Source organism: Anolis carolinensis, chromosome 1, assembly GCF_035594765.1.
Source record: "Anolis carolinensis isolate JA03-04 chromosome 1, rAnoCar3.1.pri, whole genome shotgun sequence".
NCBI lineage: Eukaryota > Metazoa > Chordata > Lepidosauria > Squamata > Dactyloidae > Anolis > Anolis carolinensis.
The window spans coordinates 163,159,153-163,177,921 of record NC_085841.1 but is presented as its reverse complement, the minus strand read 5'-3'; the positions used below and the strand labels follow the sequence as shown (position 1 = coordinate 163,177,921).

Genomic DNA, 18,769 nt, shown 5'->3' with positions numbered 1-18,769 from the left:
CATCCCAGGGTTCCTTCATTTGCATGACCCCTCCCACCGCCTCTACCTTAACCCTTTCATACCATTTCCTGGCACACAGTGAACATAGAAATTGATTGGCAACTGAACAAGAGGTTAGGGGAGAATTCACACCATGAATTTACAAGTCTTGTCCTTGACCTACATCCAGAGATTACAGTTCACCCAACCAACAATGCATCTGGACCACACTTGCCACTGATGATGGGACTTGCACTGGTACTGTCACCCCCACCGACAATGGATTGGGATCAAACTTGGCACAGAGAAGCCCCATGACCAACTGAACATACTACAGGGGGTAGTGGGAATGGACCTTGATTTTGGGAGTTATAGTTCACCTGCATCGAGAAAGCACTGAACCCAGATGACATCAGATCTCGACCAAACTTGGCACACAGACCCAACATGGCCAACTGTGCATAGACATCTAGTTTGGGGGTGATTTACCTCGGATCTGGGAGTTGTAGTTCACCCTTATCCAGACAGCACGGAACCCAGCCAATGACGGATCTGGACCAAACTTCAGTGGTATGACCTAACATCCCAAAACAAACAATGCCTTCTTCTAATACAGTGTTTTTACCTTCAACTCCCAGAAATCCTTACAGCTGGTAAACTGGCTGGGATTTCTGGGCGTCGTCGGCCAAAATACCTGGGGAGGGACCCACAGGTTGAAAACCACTGTTCTAATAACTCGGGCACTGCCGGGTGCCCAAGCTAGTTTAAAATAAAATTGGGCATGTTTTTCCATTTAAATTATGACAGAAAATCCCTTGAGTGGGTATAAATTACTTTAATTTCACCAAAATACTTGTTACCCATATACCCAGCATTAATACTTACTGTTGTGTTTAAAAACTCTTATTGTAGCACCTGATAGCCTTGCCCCAAGAATTAGTGAAGAATGGTTAAGTTCGTCACTTAAAATAAGACATCCCTGTAAAAATATATGATAAATAACAAGGATTAGAATAAACACATGAATCTACAGTCTAGTACTAAAATCTTATTTGTAATCCCCCCAACCTAAGATGCCAAAGTTGAAAACAAAACAAAAAGCATACCAATAATTCAACATAAACATAAAATTATAATCAAATCAAGTTAGAGTCTAAAACTGAAGCAGTCTTTGTTTGCAATTCTGCAGAGTGTTCACTTGAGAGAAATTTTTCCAACGGCTAATCTTTCCAACCCAAAAGCATTGCTTTTAAACATTTTTAACATTTTAAATGTGTTTTATCTCCACAAATGGATGAATACCAAATGTCTTTATCAAGACCATTGCTAACGGTTATCTATATCTATATCTATATCCATAACAAAAGTGAAAACCTGTATGTGTGTATGTGGCACGGGTGTCTGCTCACACAGACAGCCACAAACAGGCTATAGTTCCCAGTGCTGAGGAGCCACCCTTCCACTGACACTACGGTTACAGCGAGCTCCATGAACATGTATCCCAACTCCTGCCAATGTCCTCCAAAAACACTACAGCCCACCACCCAAGGAATGCTTTCATTTGGGGACCATTTCATCCTAGATTTTGCTTTTTCCTCCACCATAGGCAGGCATCCTAGGGTTCTCCATTGGTGTGAAATTTGCATGACCCCGCCTACTGCCCTTCCCTTTAAAATCTGTCTGCATAACAAACAGAGCAGAATTACGCAGCAACTAAATTTACTGGAGGAGTTTGGGGATTGACTCCACATGGTTGAAGTTGTAGTTCACCCTGCATCAAGTCAGAGCACTGTCACTCTTACTGGGGAATTTAGAGGAGTTGTAGTTCACCTACACCCAGAACGCTATGAACCCAAACAATGACGGGTCTGGACCAAACTTGCAAGGCATACCCGACATGCCCAGATTTGAATACTGTTGGGTTTTGAGGAGAATTGGCCTGGACATTTGGGTGTAGTAGGTACTGGGATTTATAGTTTACCTGCAATCGATCCCCACCAATGATGGACCAGGACCAAACTTGGCACACAGAGTCCCCATAACCAATAGAACATACTGGACAAGTTTGGGAAAAAGCGAGTTATAGTTCACCTGCATCCAGACAAACCATGACCCCCACCGACAATGGACCAGGACCAAACTTCGCACAGAGAAGCCCCATGACCAACTGAACATACTGAAGGGGTTTGTGGGAATGGGCCTTGATTTGGGGAGTTGTAGTTCACTTGTATCCAAAGACCACTGAACCCAGCCAACGACAGATCTTGAACCACACTTGGCACACAGACTCAACATAGCCTACTGTGGGTACTGACAGATGTTTCGGGACACAAGGATAATGGGACTTGCAGTACCTTCACTCACTTCCTGAGACCACTGCAACTGTCACAAATGACTGATCAAGACCAAACTTGGCACACAGACCACCCATGACCCACTCTATACCCTGGCATGGTTTAGAGGATGATAGACCATGGATGATGGAACTTGCAATACCTTCACTCACTTCCTGAGAGCACTGCGACCCCCACCAATGATTGATCAAGATCAAACTTGTCACACAGAGCACCGACGACCCACTCTATACCCTGGTGCAGATTGGAGGACGATGGACCATGGATGATGGGAATTGCAATACTTTCACTCACTTCCACAGACCACTGCGACCCCCACCAATGACTGAGCAAGACCAAACTTGGCACATAGAGTCCCCATGACCTACTCTACATTATGCAATGCTTTTGACACGAAATAAATAAAAAACTTGAGAGAAATGTTCAATAATAATAATAATAATAATAATAAAACTTTATTTATACCCCGCCACCATTTCCTGTGGGGACTCGGGGCGGCTCACAATGTTACAAAAGTAACAACGCAAATACATAAACAATACACACAGTTTAAAACACAAGAAGATGATAAAACAGAAGTTAAAACAAAGGTTTATACAACAGTAATAATATCAAACAACCACCAATGCAATTCAGTCAACTTCAAAGGTGGGGGGGGGGGACTATAGCAGCAATATAAGATAAAATCATTAGATTAAAATATCCCAATGAAAGGAACCTAATAACATTCAGGATATAATTATAATGAGGCTGGTCATCCAATGGCTGTCTCTCCAAAGGCCAGCCCAAACATCCAGGTTTTCAACTGGACACATAAAAAGACACATAAGCCATGAATTAAGCAAACAGGAAGATATCCAGCTCAACACTCATATCAAGAACCGTTCAATGTAATCAGCTGCCTAAATAAAGTTGATTTCTAGAACTGAGAGTGTGCACCAGATAGTGAAAGTATGGAATTTTCAAGGTTGGAGGAGGAGAATTACTTCTTTATGTTTCCCTTTCTATACCCAGCAGCTTTAGGGACTACTAGTGTGTACTGGATAAGCTTAGGTGGTCTGTCTGCTGAAGCTTTCCTCCATAACATTTGTTTAATATAACATACAGACTAAATGATTTGTAAGATTTTCATTCCCATCCCACCATTTCTGCCATACCAGCTTTTAAAACCATTTTTACTTGATAAAGTCTTGTAGGTTACACAGCTCTTTTTGTAAGCCTAATGTATGTCTATCACAATATGGATGTTAGCTACCCTTGCATTTTGTATGATTTAAAGAAAAAACAGATCAGCAGTGTGACCCTACACTGGAAAAGATGAGTGTATAACACCTTGAACTGGGTCATATTTTCTGAGGAATTATTCCATCAACCCAAAGGTATAAACAGTAACAGTAAAATGGTTCTGATGCTTTCCACTCACCTTTCCAACTAATGCCGGAATGTTCATAGCATTTGTAGCAAATCCCATGCCAAATGTTAGTGATGCTTCAACACCAAGAAACTGTGCCACCATTTTTTCCAACTCCACATGTTTATCAAGGTTACCTGTTTAAAACAATTAAAATGCTTTTAAATGTCTTATTAGTAAATCCCATAAAGTGTAAGTAAATACATATTCTAAGTATTGCTTCAGAAGGAGAGGTTGCACATCTGTAACAGTAGTTCCTCAAGAGGTCATCTGTGAACTCACGAATATCACTTGAATAGTACATCATTCCGAACTCTCTAGAGCAGTGGTTCTCAACTTGTGTGTCCTCAGATGTTTTGGCCTTCAACTCCCAGAAATCCTAACAGCTGGTAAACTGGCTGGGATTTATGGCGACCCACAGGTTGAGAACCACTGCTCTAGAGCTCTTAAATAAGCAGTTTGGCAGTAACCTTGGCCACTCTACACAGCATATTACCGCAGTTCCCAACAAAATACATGGTTTCCTTGTCACTGAAGCAGGGCCTAAGGAGACAGGGAAACAATGAAGAGGATGATGGGTGAGGTTGTGTGACTTCCCAGATGACCATTTGAAGAACCACTGTTACAGGTATGCAAACTGTCTTTCTTCGTGGTCGTTGTGACTTACACAAATGGGAGACTATCAAACTACCTCGTACTAACCACAGGAAGAGAGGGTGTAGACAAGTGTCATGCCACACAGGAGAGAAGCAGTGTTCTTCCAAAAGCAGTATTTTATTGAGACTTAAGTGTCTGTAATCTGTAATAAGATTAATGTCGAAGGCTGAGAACAGAAGCCTCTCGGGAACGCCTGTGAAGCTGCCAATGCTATGCTAAAGAGTTCAAAAAGTCAGATAATTATGCTACGAACAAACATACCGGGTCATCACTAATAGTGTTTGTAAATCTAGAAGCTTCACTTGCCCTTCATGAAAAGTGGAAAGATCTGGGTAGAGTTGAAACTTCTGTTCCCTAGAAAGATGGAGACATGCAAACCCATGGTTTTCTGGGCCTTTATGGTGTGATAAGAATACCTCTAATCCATCCTGGCATATCTTGGCAATCACCCTCATGATCATAAGAAAGGGGGGAAAGGCATATACTACAGGGCCTTTCCAGTTGAACAGGAATGCATCACCCAGGGAGCTCTGTTCTTCATAAATCTTAGAACAGAATATTTTGTATTGCTTCTTCAGGTCAGAAGTGAACAGGTCTATTGTGGGCAGGCCCCATTGCTTGGAGATCTGTAAGAGAGTGGTCTCATGCATCTTTCAATTGTGGCAAGACACAGGAGTTTGACTGACAGCATCTGCCTCCATTTTCAATGTTCTACTCTCTGGGAAGATGACGTACTGATGAACAAATATTTTGTGGGATAAACCAATTCCACAGCAGATCTTTTGTGAGATAAACCAATTTCATAGCATTAGAGTGAATGCAATAGTGTGTCTCCTTGCTTGTTCAGGTAGGCCACAATGTGATACTACCACAGTCATGTTTGACAGCATTCTCTCTAACAACCTAATTTTTTTTAAGGATAGCCATCACCTCAAGTGTGTTTGATATATATATAGGTATGAATGTGTTTATGTATGTACAATACAGAAAGAGAGTGAGGATGAAACAGATTGATATAAAAGAAGGCAAGGTGGGCTCGTGGGAACAAAACCTTGAGAAAGAAAAGTGTGAGAGATCTGGCCTTCAGGAGCTATCAGGGAAAGTTCTTAAAATGGACTATAAGAACATTATCATATTGAGAGATTATGGTTAAATTAGAAGAGCTTTTTACCTCAAGAGTTATAGATGGAAAATATATTTGATGTGAATACAGAAAGAGAGACAGCATGAGAATGATAAAAACACTAGCCTATTAACAATCTAAATGAAAATTGTAGAACTATCTTTGTAATTCTTTAAGAAGTTCAACTCGGAGGAGGGGCAGAAGGTCAAGGTGGTCTTGGATGGACATGGCCTTCCTCCACCAGGACATCTTGCGGGAGCTCTTCCCTTTAAGAAAAGTTTTAATGTGAAATAGTCTGCTATGAAAAATTCAGTTTAATTTCCATTGAAGAAACCGGAAAAGGATATACAGTAGAATTCCAATTAACCGAGTTCTGGTTATCCAAGAGTCGTATTATCTGAGGTGCGGGGGCTTGGCCAGGCCGCGGGGAAGGTGCCTCGAGGGAGGGAGGCAGGCTCCGGAGGAAGTTCCAATGGAAGATTTCTTCTCCCCGCGCCTTCCTTGCTCACCTTTGAGGAGCTCAAAGGCTCTCACCAGCTGCTCTGAGGCGACGGACAGCAGGGCGGGCTCCATGCAGAAGAGGGCGCCGAGCTGCAAGGAGGCCCGAGAGGAAGCCGCCGCCGCTGCTGTTGTGCGGAGGGAGTTCGAGAGAAGGAGAGGGAGAGGGAGGAGGACTTTTCTTTCCCTCCTCCTCCGGCTGGAAGATACAAAGGAGGAGGAGGCAGAAGAGGGGGAAGCAGAGGCAGCCATGAGCACAGTGATGGTGGCGGCGGCGGCGGCTCCCCCTTGGGCTTCCTTGCAGCTCGGCGCCCTCTTCTGCATGAAGCCCGCCCTGTCGTCCGCCACCTCGAAGCAGCTGGTGGGAGCCTTTGAGCTCCTCAAAGGTGAGCAAGGAAGGCATGGGGAGAAGAAATCTTCCATTGGAACTTTCTCAGGAGCCTGCCTCCCTCCCTTGAGGTACCTTCTCCGCGGCCTGGTCAAGCCCCCAGCTTGGATAATAGTCCCCCCTAATTATCCGTCAGTTTCAGTTATCCGAGATTGGGCCTGCCAAAACTCTACTGTATGAAGACCAGAAGACAATGTGAGAAGATAGAAGAAGATACAACCAATGAACTTATAATTAAAAGTGTTAGAATCCTCAACATATTATGTAATATGTGTTAAAGAAATAGAGATGAAGACTTGTTGTAACAAAAATATTGTAAAAGAACTCCTTGTTCCTCAACAACCTTCACCCTTTGTTTTCTCCTCGCAACATACCAGACATTTATAAAGATGCAACTAACCAATAATCTATCATCCCTAAATTTCTCCTGTTCCTTCCCTTTTCCTCTCATCACCTAATTTAGTAGTAAATGTTAATAAAAATTATTTGGAAAAAGTGTGTTCATGCATAGTTGCTTCCCCTGCATCAAGCTCTCTGAATGTACTTCATAAACCCCCCAGAGACGCATCAGTAGTAAATGCAAGGTTGATGAGGAAGAACCAGCATTCCTGCATGTAAATTTTGCAGGTCCAGTCGCTATCTTATAAACATTGCACAACCTGAAGAATTGCTAATATTTTTCTTAAGGACCTGGTGAAAGGATCGATCCATACCAGCTAGGGCCTCATTTGGAGGCTTACATTAAATGGCACAGTGGAAATGTTGGTAAAATTGGTTTTTGGTACCAGAAGAGTCTTACTGAAGGAAGTCAAAGACAATGCCAACCTGAATCTTGAAGATGTCAATAAAATTGGATCTAATTATCATGCCCATTACAGTAAATGTGTCTGTGCTAACTGCGGCAGTATTACGTAAAGCAAGGCTAAGGGCTATGAGACTAATGGTAAAGAGAAATGTGAGATTAAGTAGCTGAGGATGTGGTAGAGGATGAAGAAGAAGATGAAAAGGACTAAACTCTGTGTTGATAATAAGAGACAGGCTTCTTCACTAGAATTGGTTTCTTGATGGCTGGTGGTTCAGGTGAAGAAGGAACTGGAGGAAGAGTAATCTTTATGGTACCATGTGGGTAACTGTCAGGATGGGAAAACAATGGGAGTTGGCACCTCAGCAAGATCTTCAAGAAGGAAACATTGCTCAGTTCGAAGTGAAGGGATATCTGAAGAAAGAGCTTCAGTTATTGCCCTATTCTTCTTATGGTGCTTGAGGGTTCACTGTTGATGAACTGAAGCAACTTATGAAGAAGTTTCAAAATACTTCCCTGGGGTCAAAGAAACAGAGTTGATTATGGTGGCTTGTGACTGAAACGGTAGGAACACCTATGTTTATGTAGGTGACACATGGGACCTAACTGTAGGCTCATAGTAGATCTTTCAGCACACTTTGCTTACTAGGATCAGGGCCAGACCAACAATGAGGTGAATTAAGCGGTCACTTCGGGCGCAAAACATACGGGGGCGCAGTCGAGACTGCTTTTTCTGTTGATTTCTTGTAAAACATGATGTTTTGGTGCTTAATTTGTAAAATCTTAATGTAATTTTATGTTTAATAGGCTTTTCCTTAATCCCTCCTTATTATCCAACATTTTCGCTTATCCAACACTTTTATTTTTCAGTGATTGTTTTTTTTTTGGGGGGGGGGGGAATTCTGTTTGCCTACACTTGAAAAATACCTAGGGCCGGCTCTGACTAGGATTCAAGAATGTCTCCATGAGGGAGCGTTTCAGAGATAACCAAAGCTGCTTGCTCTGAATAAGATAAATGAGAGCTGATTTTGAATAGCTCTAGCAATGTTGGGAGATTTAAGTGCTTCCTCTCAAAGGAGGCCTCCAAGAAGTGAAAGTCTGGCATTACGGCCCTCTCTTTTAGGCAAAAGAGGCATTTTAAATAGTCATTCTTTTCAGAATGTTTCCCCAACAGGAGACACAAAATTTGAAGAATGCTGAAAAAGCCATAAAATGACAAGGCTCTAGCACAGGACTGCAACAGGTCACCAGGCACAACTCTGTCCAGAACTAGTGCATATCATCGAATTGTTCTGGTTTGGCAGGGACAATCCTAATCTTCTGCCATATCACCTTTCCAAGTGTTCAAGTTTCTTTCTTCTGTACCCATTTCTTCCCTTCATCCTTGGTTTACCCAAGACACTGCAAACTTAGTTCAAAATGCAAACATTTGTTCTCAATTCACTCAGTGGGTGGAGAGGATAAGGGTGTGCCCTTCCCTGTGATCTCAGGCAAAAACTAGCTGCTTCAGCCTCTTCTGCCTTCTATGTTCTTCCTTATTAATAACTTCTGCCATCTTGACCATCCTCAGATGTTACTTGGCCGCAAGAGTCTTTATCTGAGTAATGTTGGATGGTACCCACAAGAGCTGTTCAGCTCTTCTTGCATGCCCAAGGGATGAGAAAAACCATCCATCACCCCCTGAGAAGGGCAGAAACAGGGTTTTTTTTGGTTTCCAAATGTATATGGACAGTTGGGTGGCCCCTATGTCCACTTCTATGACCCATAAGGCTGGAGGGAAGAGCTACACCTGGGGGATTACAAACTCACCAGTGCACAAAAAGCATTGAACAAGGAAGTATAGGATATTTTCTTTCACAGTGGCTTCCAATATGCTGCCACCTACATGATTCTGGTCTATGAATTCAGTACTCTAAGGGAAAATTACAAAATGAAAATTATTTGGCCCACTTCAATGTAGAAAATTGAGTCCCTTTGGGGTGATGGGGCAGAATACAAATAAAGTTACGGTATTATTAAAATGCAACTGCTAAAAGACAGTTCTCATATTAAAACTGTTCTTACACGGCCTGTTCTCATATTAAAACTGTATTGCAGAGAATAATGTCATCTGGGTGGTTAGGGAGAAAGTATCTTATGGTCAAATCTTCCCTACCAGAATCTCTAGTAAGTCTAACTGTTTTAGTTTTGAGAGATCCCATTAAACTGTAAATTATGATAAACGCTGCTGCATTGTTTTGAGACAAGTTATTTAGTTTAACACTTCAAGTTGTTCAAGGAAAATAACATGATGGTGATATTGCTAACTATTACCTTCATGATGTTGTGAAAACACAAGGTTGTGAAAGCATGCTATCATCAGAAAAAAACAAACTGAGCATTCCCCAACAAATATGCAGCAATAATTGTCTCTTAAACCACAATGGGAACCAATTCTTGAATCAGTTTTGCAAAGCCAAACCTGACTGGCAAGGCAGAACAGCCCTTTTGCTCTGCACACAATTAGAATGGAACCTCTGTAGGTGGTAGGTGAGGTGTTAAGTAAACCCATGAGGTACCAACCAGATCTTATCACTGAGAGGGTTGGGACAAGACACACTGGGTGGGGACAAAAAGCTCAGTTTAGTTTCAACAAATATCTGTGTTCATTTTCAGTGCAACACAATTAGGAGTAAAATGCACCTATGGTTAACAACAATGCATGATTTCCTCACAGGCACGAAGCAGGAACCTACATGTTCAAAAGTGGTAAGTGCAAAAGATATTACATTAGGACAGACAATATGAGTAGGCCCTTGGCCCTCTTCGAGGGCATAAAAGACTGCCTAAAATGAAAAAAGTCAAGAGGTGAAAGGTGACTAAAATCTTTTTTTTTTGAAAATGGATGTATTAAATGATGAGGGAGGGGCTAGCATGGACTTAAAAGGGATTTATTTATTTATTTATTTATTTATTTATTTATTTACAGTATTTATATTCCGCCCTTCTCACCCCGAAGGGGACTCAGGGCGGGTCACATTACACATATAAGGCAAACATTCAATGCCTTAACATAGAACAAAGACTAGACAAACACGGGGCTCCGAGCTGGCCTCGAACTCATGACCTCCTGATCAGAGTGATTCATTGCAGCTGGCTGCAGCTGGTTGCTCAACAGCCTGCATCACAGCCCGGGCCCGGATGTCTTGAATGTTTCCAGGAAAAAATCTCTTGCCAGAAAAAGAGCAAAGGAGTGGTGGAGGTGGGTTTTGAAATGAGTATGGGGATACATTCTATTCAAGGGCTACAGATTGTCAATCACATGTTACTTCTTCTAACATTGTTCTTAGTGGAAGAGCTGAACCTTAATTACTAGTTAACAAAAGTGCGATGAAAGTGGGGTTGACAGTTTAGAGGGGTATTCAGACTTCTAAATGAATCAGTATGTAACTGTTTGGAGAATTGGACTAGGACCTTTGGAAACTGGGGATCAAATACCTGCTCATCCAGTGAAACCCACTAAATGACCTACGGCAGTGGCAGTGACATACCTTTTCAGGTGTGCCACTGTCTTCTGTCAGGTTGTGAGAGTATGCATTGTGGAGAAAACTTGGGATAGGGCACTTTTTGAAACTCTGGGAGCCCAACAGGCCTCCAAACACACTGGAAATGTCCTCTATACCCTTACACTTCACTCTTATTTTTTTTTGGTATTATGACTCCCTGGAGAACCTCAGGGCCATAAAAAGGCCCCAGGGGCCACATGTAGTCCTTGGGGTGAATTTTGCTGGTACAGTATGATCCCAATCAAAAAGCAAATAATGTATTAATGACTTAGCCTGCACTGCACAGGGTTGCAGTTGCAGTTTGAAGATACTCCCGGATTCAGTCTCAAACTTGGTAGCCCAGATTTCTGTGGGCTCTAGGAATGCTTTTCCCTAATTAAAATGATTGCATCAATTCTTGGCGATACCTGATATGGCCACAATGACACATGCTTCAGTTACATTCTGTTTGTATTACTGTAGTATGCTCTATATGGTGCAGCTTTGGAAAAATGGCATAATATATAAAATTGTTTTGATATTGTGAATATTAAATTACCTGAATTATATTTTAATGTTGATCACTTCTCTATATTGGGGTTTATTCTATTTGTCTTCATATGTAAACTGCTTTGAGTCCCATTTTTTCTGGGGTGTGTGTGAGATGGGATATACATGAAATTAATATCATTGATGACAATTATAACAAATAAAATCAATTCAAATATTTATGGGTGATAACAAGTTAATCTCTAATTTCTAACATTAGCACGTAATTTTTCAAAGCTTACTGTACAACTCTTGTACAGTGTGTCCCATGAATGGAGTTACTATACAGTCAATTTGAGACAGATGTGACTCATTTAGAAACTTGAAGATGCCAGCATGATTTTGTGATCTGACATAAAGCCTATAACCATCAAAATGATATATTAGCTTCCTGAAGCCTTTATTGATCATCCATTGAAATATGATATAATCATAGATAATTCTCCAAGCAATTATGTTTGTTTCAAAACTACTTAAAATGGGCTACAACGGACTTGTAGATTGATGAAAAATGTGCTCCCACACCAAGCTTCCATCATACCATAAGCTGTGACATGAAGGAGTATGCTAGCAGGTACACAAATCCAGAGATTCTAGTCAAACATTACTTCATGTTCACCAACACATGATTTTTTTTAAATGAAAACTTTGCAAAAAAAAATTGAACTACTTAAAAATTAAATCTATTGATGCAGTTTGATGTAACATTTTGGTAGATTTCAAAGAATGCAATTTAGCATCATCTCATTGAGATGAGATTAACCTGTAGGGTTGATTCCCACATATCCAATCATCACTTACTAATGAAACCCAGGGAACACAAAAAATCTTTTCTTTCTTGTGTCCCTGTCTATTTGAAGATCCTAGTTTGTTCCATGTAGGCGTGGCCTGTCAGTGCTATTTTTTGGCACAGATGCGGCCACAGGGCACATTTAGAAACCCAGCTTTTTAGTGCACTTTATTCTAGTAACTCCTAAAGGGGGGGGGAGAAAGGAGTGGCTTGTCTACATCTATAGCCAGTGTTCTTGTCTCCAGCTATAGCCAGTGTTAGCCAGATGTTAGAGAATAGGGAGAGGGGCCATGTAGAGGGAGGGGGGATGTCCGCTAGCCGAGGAGCCCCCATTGAAGTTATTCAGGGGAGGAGGAGATGCGGGAAAAGGAGACCAAAATTAATTCGGCCTAGGGAGAGATTTCTTGTAGATTTAAAACGGTCTCCTGATATGGTAAATTTGGATAGCCGGGCTGGCGGTCCCTTCGGACTAAAGGTGGTGCTGTTGAACGCCAGGTCTGCAAATGGAAAAACCGCAATTATCCAGGATCTTATCCTGGATGAACGGGCAGACCTGGCGTGCATAACGGAGACCTGGCTGGATGAGGCGGGTGGGGTTAATCTCACCCAACTCTGTCCTCCTGGGTACTCCGTGCAGCACCAACCAAGATCCGGAGGGAGGGGAGGCGGAGTCGCAGTGGTCTACAAGGATTCCATCCCCCTGACCAGGTGCCCCATCCCGCAGTCAACCTTGTTTGAATGTGTCCACCTGAGGGTGGGTGACCGGGACAGATTAGGGATTCTGCTAGTGTACCGACCACCCCGCTGCACTACAGTCTCCCTGCCTGAGCTAGCGGGGATGGTCTCGGGCCTGGCGTTGGAGTCCCAGCGGCTTATTGTGCTGGGGGACTTCAATGTCCATGCGGAGGCCACCCTGACTGGCGCAGCTCAGGACTTCATGGCCACCATGGCAACCATGGGGCTGTCCCAATTGGTATCTGGTCCCACCCACAGAGCAGGGCACACACTTGACTTGGTTTTCTGCCAGGGATGGGAGGAAGGTGGTGGTGTGGAGGAGCTCACCATCACTCCTTTGCCATGGACCGACCATCACCTGATCAGGTTTAGACTCGCTGTGCCCCCCAACCTCCGCAGGGGTGGAGGACCTAATAAAATGGTCCGCCCCCGGAGGCTTATGGATCCGGATGGATTCCTGACGGCTCTTGGGGAGTTTCCCGCTGCCTCGGTTGGTGATCCTGTCGATGCTCTGGTTGCCCTCTGGAACAAGGAGGCGACTAGGGCAATAGACACGATTGCTCCGGAACGTCCCCTCTCGAGTACCCGAGCTAAACCATCTCCTTGGTTCACCGAGGAGTTGGCAGCGATGAAGCGAAAGAAGAGGGGTCTAGAGCGCGTGTGGCGTTTGAAGCAGAACGAACCAGACCGAGCACGGCTGTGCCTTTATTTAAAGGCATACGCCGCGGCAATAGATGCTGCTAAGAATGTTTTCTTTGCAGCTAATATTGCGTCCGCAAAGAACCGTCCGGCAGAGCTGTTCCGAGTTGTTAGAGGTTTGTTGAATCCCATCTCTCAAGATGGGATCCCTGACAACTCGGCAGCCCGCTGTGAAGCATTTGCTCAGTTCTTTGCGGACAAAGTCGCTCTGATCCGCTCTAGCTTTGACACCATATTAATGGCAGCTTCCGAGGATGTAACACGAGCTCCTGCTTGTCCTATTTTGATGGATTCATTTCAATTGGTTGAGCTCGAGGATGTGGACAAGGTGCTTGGAGAGGCAAAGGCTACCACATGCATCCTAGACCCCTGCCCATCCTGGCTGGTGAGAGAAGCCAGAGGGGGATTGGCCGAGTGGGTGAAGGTGGTGGTGAATGCCTCCCTTCGGGAAGGCATTGTTCCAGCGAGCCTTAAATTGGCTGTGATCAAACCGCTGTTGAAGAAGCCATCACTAGATCCCACTCAATTGGACAGCTATCGGCCTATTTCCAATCTCCCCTTTTTGGGCAAGGTCCTGGAACGTGTGGTGGCTGCGCAACTCCAGGCATTCTTGGTTGACACTGATTTTCTGGATCCGGCGCAGTCTGGCTTCAGGCCGGGGCATGGCACCGAGACAGCCTTGGTCGCCTTAGTCGATGATCTACGCCGGGAACTGGACAGGGGGAGTGTGTCCCTGCTGGTTCTGCTGGACCTCTCAGCGGCCTTCGATACCGTCGATCACGGTATCCTTCTGGGACGCCTCGCAGGAATGGGACTTGGAGGTACTGTTCTGCAGTGGCTCCACTCATTCCTGGAGGGTCGGTCCCAGATGGTGTCATTGGGGGACGCCTGCTCGGCCCCACAACCGTTGACTTGTGGGGTCCCGCAGGGGTCAGTACTGTCCCCCATGTTGTTTAACATCTACATGAAGCCGTTGGGAGAGATCATTCGGAGTTTCGGGGTCCGGTGTCATCTGTACGCAGATGATGTCCAGCTCTGTCACTCCTTCCCACCTGTCACTAAGGAGGCTGTCCAGGTCCTGAACCGGTGTCTGGCCGCTGTGTCGGACTGGATGAGGGCTAACAAATTGAAACTGAATCCAGACAAGACAGAGGTCCTTCTGGTCAGTCGCAGGGCTGAATGGGGAATAGGGTTACAGCCTGTGTTGGACGGGGTCGCACTCCCCCTGAAGACACAGGTTCGCAGTCTGGGGGTTCTCTTGGACTCATCGCTGAGCCTGGAGCCTCAGGTTTCAGCGGTGGCCGGGAGAGCCTTCGCACAACTCCGCCTTGTGCGCCAGCTGCGCCCGTTCCTTGGGAGGTCTGACTTGGCCACGGTGGTCCACGCTCTGGTTACAGCTCGTTTGGATTACTGCAACGCGCTCTACGTGGGGCTGCCTTTGAAGACGGCCCGGAAGCTCCAGCTAGTACAACGGGCGGCAGCCAGATTAATAACTGGGGCGGCTTACAGGGAGCGTACTACCCCCCTGCTAAGCCAGCTCCACTGGCTGCCAATATGCTACCGAGCCCAATTCAAAGTGCTGGTTTTGACCTACAAAGCCCTAAACGGTTCTGGTCCAATTTACCTGTCCGAACGCATCTCCTCCTATGAGCCCACGAGAACCTTAAGATCATCCGGGGAGGCCCTGCTCTCGATCCCACCGGCCTCACAAGCACGGCTGGTGGGAACGAGAGACAGGGCCTTCTCGGTGGCGGCCCCTCGGCTGTGGAACTCCCTCCCCAGTGACATCCGGCAGGCTCCATCCCTTTTGGGGTTCAGGAAGAAGCTGAAGACCTGGCTATGCGCGCAAGCGTTTAATGAATGAACTCAGTTAGCATTGACATGGATCGGATTAAGGCTTTTGCACAAGGTCTGATGGATGATTGGTATATATATTTGGTGTTGCATTGTTTTAAATCTTATATATTGTATTTTATTATGTTATTTAATTATTTTAACTGTTTTATTCTTATTTTATTGTATTATGATGTACTGGTAGTGATCCTACCAGTTGTGTAAGCCGCCCTGAGTCCCCTCGGGGAGAAGGGCGGGGTAGAAATATTGGAAATAAATAAATAAATAATAAATAGTCAGATTAATAAGAGGGATGAGCTGGTGTCATTATTTTTGCAGTGTGTAATCTTTTCACCCTTCCCACTGATGTATTGGGTCCAGGTTGTCTACAGGATTGCCTTCTCCTGTACAATCTGCTCCAGACACTGAGGTCCTCTCAGGGCATTTATTCCAACGAGGCAGAACCCGACTGGCAACCGTCACCAAGAGGACCTTTTCATTGGCCACCCCAAGACTGTGGGATGATCTGCCAGAAGAGCTCCAACAGCTAAATCAGCTGTTAGAATTTAAGCCACAATTGAAGACCTATCTCCACTGGCAGGCATTCCCAGTCAGTTTTACTTATGACTTTTAATTCACATTCTATGTTTATTGTGTTTTAACTTTTGTCTCAAACATTTAATATATGCTTATATGGTTGCATCGTAACTATATTTTAACATGTGATTTTATAGAATTATTTGACTATGTTGTGCCCTGCCTCGATCCAAAATGAGAGGTCAGTAATAAATAAAAAACTAACATTAATAACAATATTAATCACATAGCGGAGGAAGAATGACCAGGACATACAAAAGGAATATAACTTAACATTTGCTACCAAGATGGCCTTACAAAATCTTCAGAACTAATTCCCTCTGTAAGTAACAATTTTGTCTTTGCTCTTAGAGGAGAAAGAAAGTGGGCACAATGACAAAAAGGAGCTGTGTGATGCACACGATATCAGTGAGGGCATATATTCCAGTCCTCCCCATGACATTCTTTAAACAAAACATTCTTCATCAGGCTGGAATCCTTTTATTGCAGTGGTTCTCAACCTGAGGGTCCCCAGGAGTTTTGGCCTACAACTCCCAGAAATCCCAGCCAATTTACCAGCTGTTAGGATTTCTGGGAGTTGAAGGTGAAAACATCTGGGGACCCACAGGTTGAGAACCACTGATATACTGCATTCATTGAAGAAGTTTTCGGCTTTTTAGGCACCTCTAGAAGTTTACTAGAGGTACAGCTTCAAAGACCATTACAGAAAAAGTGCAATTTTTGGATTGGTTACAACTTCAGCAGGACTTGTGGTATGGCAGACATCCAAAGATTAGCAATAGATTATATTCAGTTTTAGTGAGAGTGGGAAATTTATTCCACTCCACAAGGGTCAGAGGATTAAGAAACCTTGAATATGACGCCCATAATTTGTTTGTGGGTTCACACAATGCTGGCTTCACTTCCAAAGTATATGTGGAGGACTCTCACAGCAGTTCACATTTCTGTGGGTTCAAACCCCCACAACATAATTTCTGCAGACACCAGGCTGTAATTGATAAAAAATGTGATCTTGCTTGTTCCTCCAAGATCCTTTACTACTAGAGGCGCAGCTTCAAAGACCATTATTCTGGTAGGCACATTCATAGGCCATTTCACTTAAAAAGAGATTTATCATGGAGTTTAGAAATGATGTAATTTATTTGGGGGTGGGTGGGTCAGTTAAAAATAAAGGAAGCAGCCCAAATTGATTGTACCAACTTTATAGTGCATTGTGTCATAATGGGCAGTGATCAAAAAAGGAATGAAAAAAAATTAGTTACCCATTTCCTGTCTGGTGCTACAAGTTCCTGTGCCATATTTATCTAACTCTTTCTTCACATTTTTTATAGCATTGGGCTCAATTTCTGCAAAGCCGAGGTAGTTATATGAACCCATGTTGATTACATTCTTGATTGTCCTTCCAGTGAACCTACCAAAAAGGAAAAACATTTAAATTGAAACATTACATTATAAAACATATAGTATTTAGTACAGTTCATGAGTAAATATAATTAAAAATGTCATATTCTTTGGATCAGATTTTACTTAGATGAAATAAGCTAGTAGCTTCAAAATTTCCAAATTCTCTTGTGGACAGTTGGATGTCTTATTTTGAGGGTTTTGAATATGAAAGGAGGGGGAGATCATTTGGGCAGAAATAATTCTCGCTGTCCCCACTTTCAATTCTTCTATAAAATAAATGTGTCAATAATATAAACTACCACTTCATAACCCAAGCTGGGCTTTGGGGATCCAAAGCATGATTTTTCTGCCATTAAACACACCTTGCAAATGCTTTTTGGCCCCCAAGTGGTGGCCAGAAACCTACAGGAATGTGACTGACTAGACTGTAAAAAATGGTGTGCGCATGTTCAAAGTCCTTGAGGGACTGGTGGAGTTCCCAAGCCTGGGAAATTGGTCATCCTTGTCCACTTTTGTTTCATTTTTTTCTGTCGCTAATCTTTTTTTTCTCTTTAATTTTTCTCCCATTGATTTTGTTGGGAGGAGTAAAGCTAGTAAAGGAGTGCCCTCATCTCCATGCCATGGACTGGATCTGGGAGATCCAAAATGGTCTCTGCATCCACATCTTTGTGACCCCCCACTATAACTAACACAGTGATGGTGCGGTGATGTGTCTATCGTCACAGGCAGGAGGCCTTCAAAATAAATCTTTCCACTTCCTGAGGTCTTGGAAATCTACACCCTTCTTGGAAGTTGTAGTTTGAAGACCAGCCCTGGACATTATTTCTGAACTTTCTGTTTAGCTATATATTTTATGTTAATCTATGTCAAAAGCATTGTAACATGAACCTGGATATATATATTTTCAACAGGAGCTGAACATTCAAGTGGTGTAAGCATACTCTTTGTTGCCGGAAAGAATAGCCAGACATTTAGTAAGGCAAGGAAGGTGGTAGCAATTTGTTGAAAACATTTTCAATTTTAGATTTATAGCACAGAGGAAGAATGTTTCTCAAAATGGAAGAGGAACTAACATTGTATGGTTAGTTTCCTATGGTTTTGATAACAAAACAAAGAGATAATGAGTAATAATACTGTCCGATATGAAGAGAAAGGGAGAATTGAACAGATGGGAATATGCTATTTATCCTCATTGATCACTGTCTATACTTATCAGCCATGACCCACCTAAATGTCCAGTTGTAGTCATCTGAAACACGTTCCATTAAGTCAAATTTTGGGCCAGGAACGCTGCAGATAGGACGGTTCCAATTGTCTCTTATTCTCATATACAGATTTCTTGTATAAAAGTTTTCAAAATCTTGATAGAGTGGTACAAAATCCTAAGTTTTTTAAAAAAGAAAAAATCTCTCTAGTTAACATATTC

At 43.2% G+C, this 18,769-nt stretch overlaps 1 protein-coding gene across 1 annotated transcript in view; it reads right to left on the bottom strand.

Annotated features, from left to right (window-relative positions):
* Positions 1-18,769, bottom strand: part of sptlc3 (serine palmitoyltransferase long chain base subunit 3) — a 96,782-nt gene that overhangs the window by 36,773 nt on the left and 41,240 nt on the right. Inside the window, exons 3-6 of the mRNA XM_008115103.3 lie at positions 18,571-18,725; positions 17,202-17,350; positions 3,757-3,881; positions 865-958 (exon numbers count right to left, since the gene is read on the bottom strand). Coding sequence (XP_008113310.3) covers positions 865-958; positions 3,757-3,881; positions 17,202-17,350; positions 18,571-18,725 — 523 coding nt within the window. The remainder of the gene's footprint in view (positions 1-864; positions 959-3,756; positions 3,882-17,201; positions 17,351-18,570; positions 18,726-18,769) is intronic.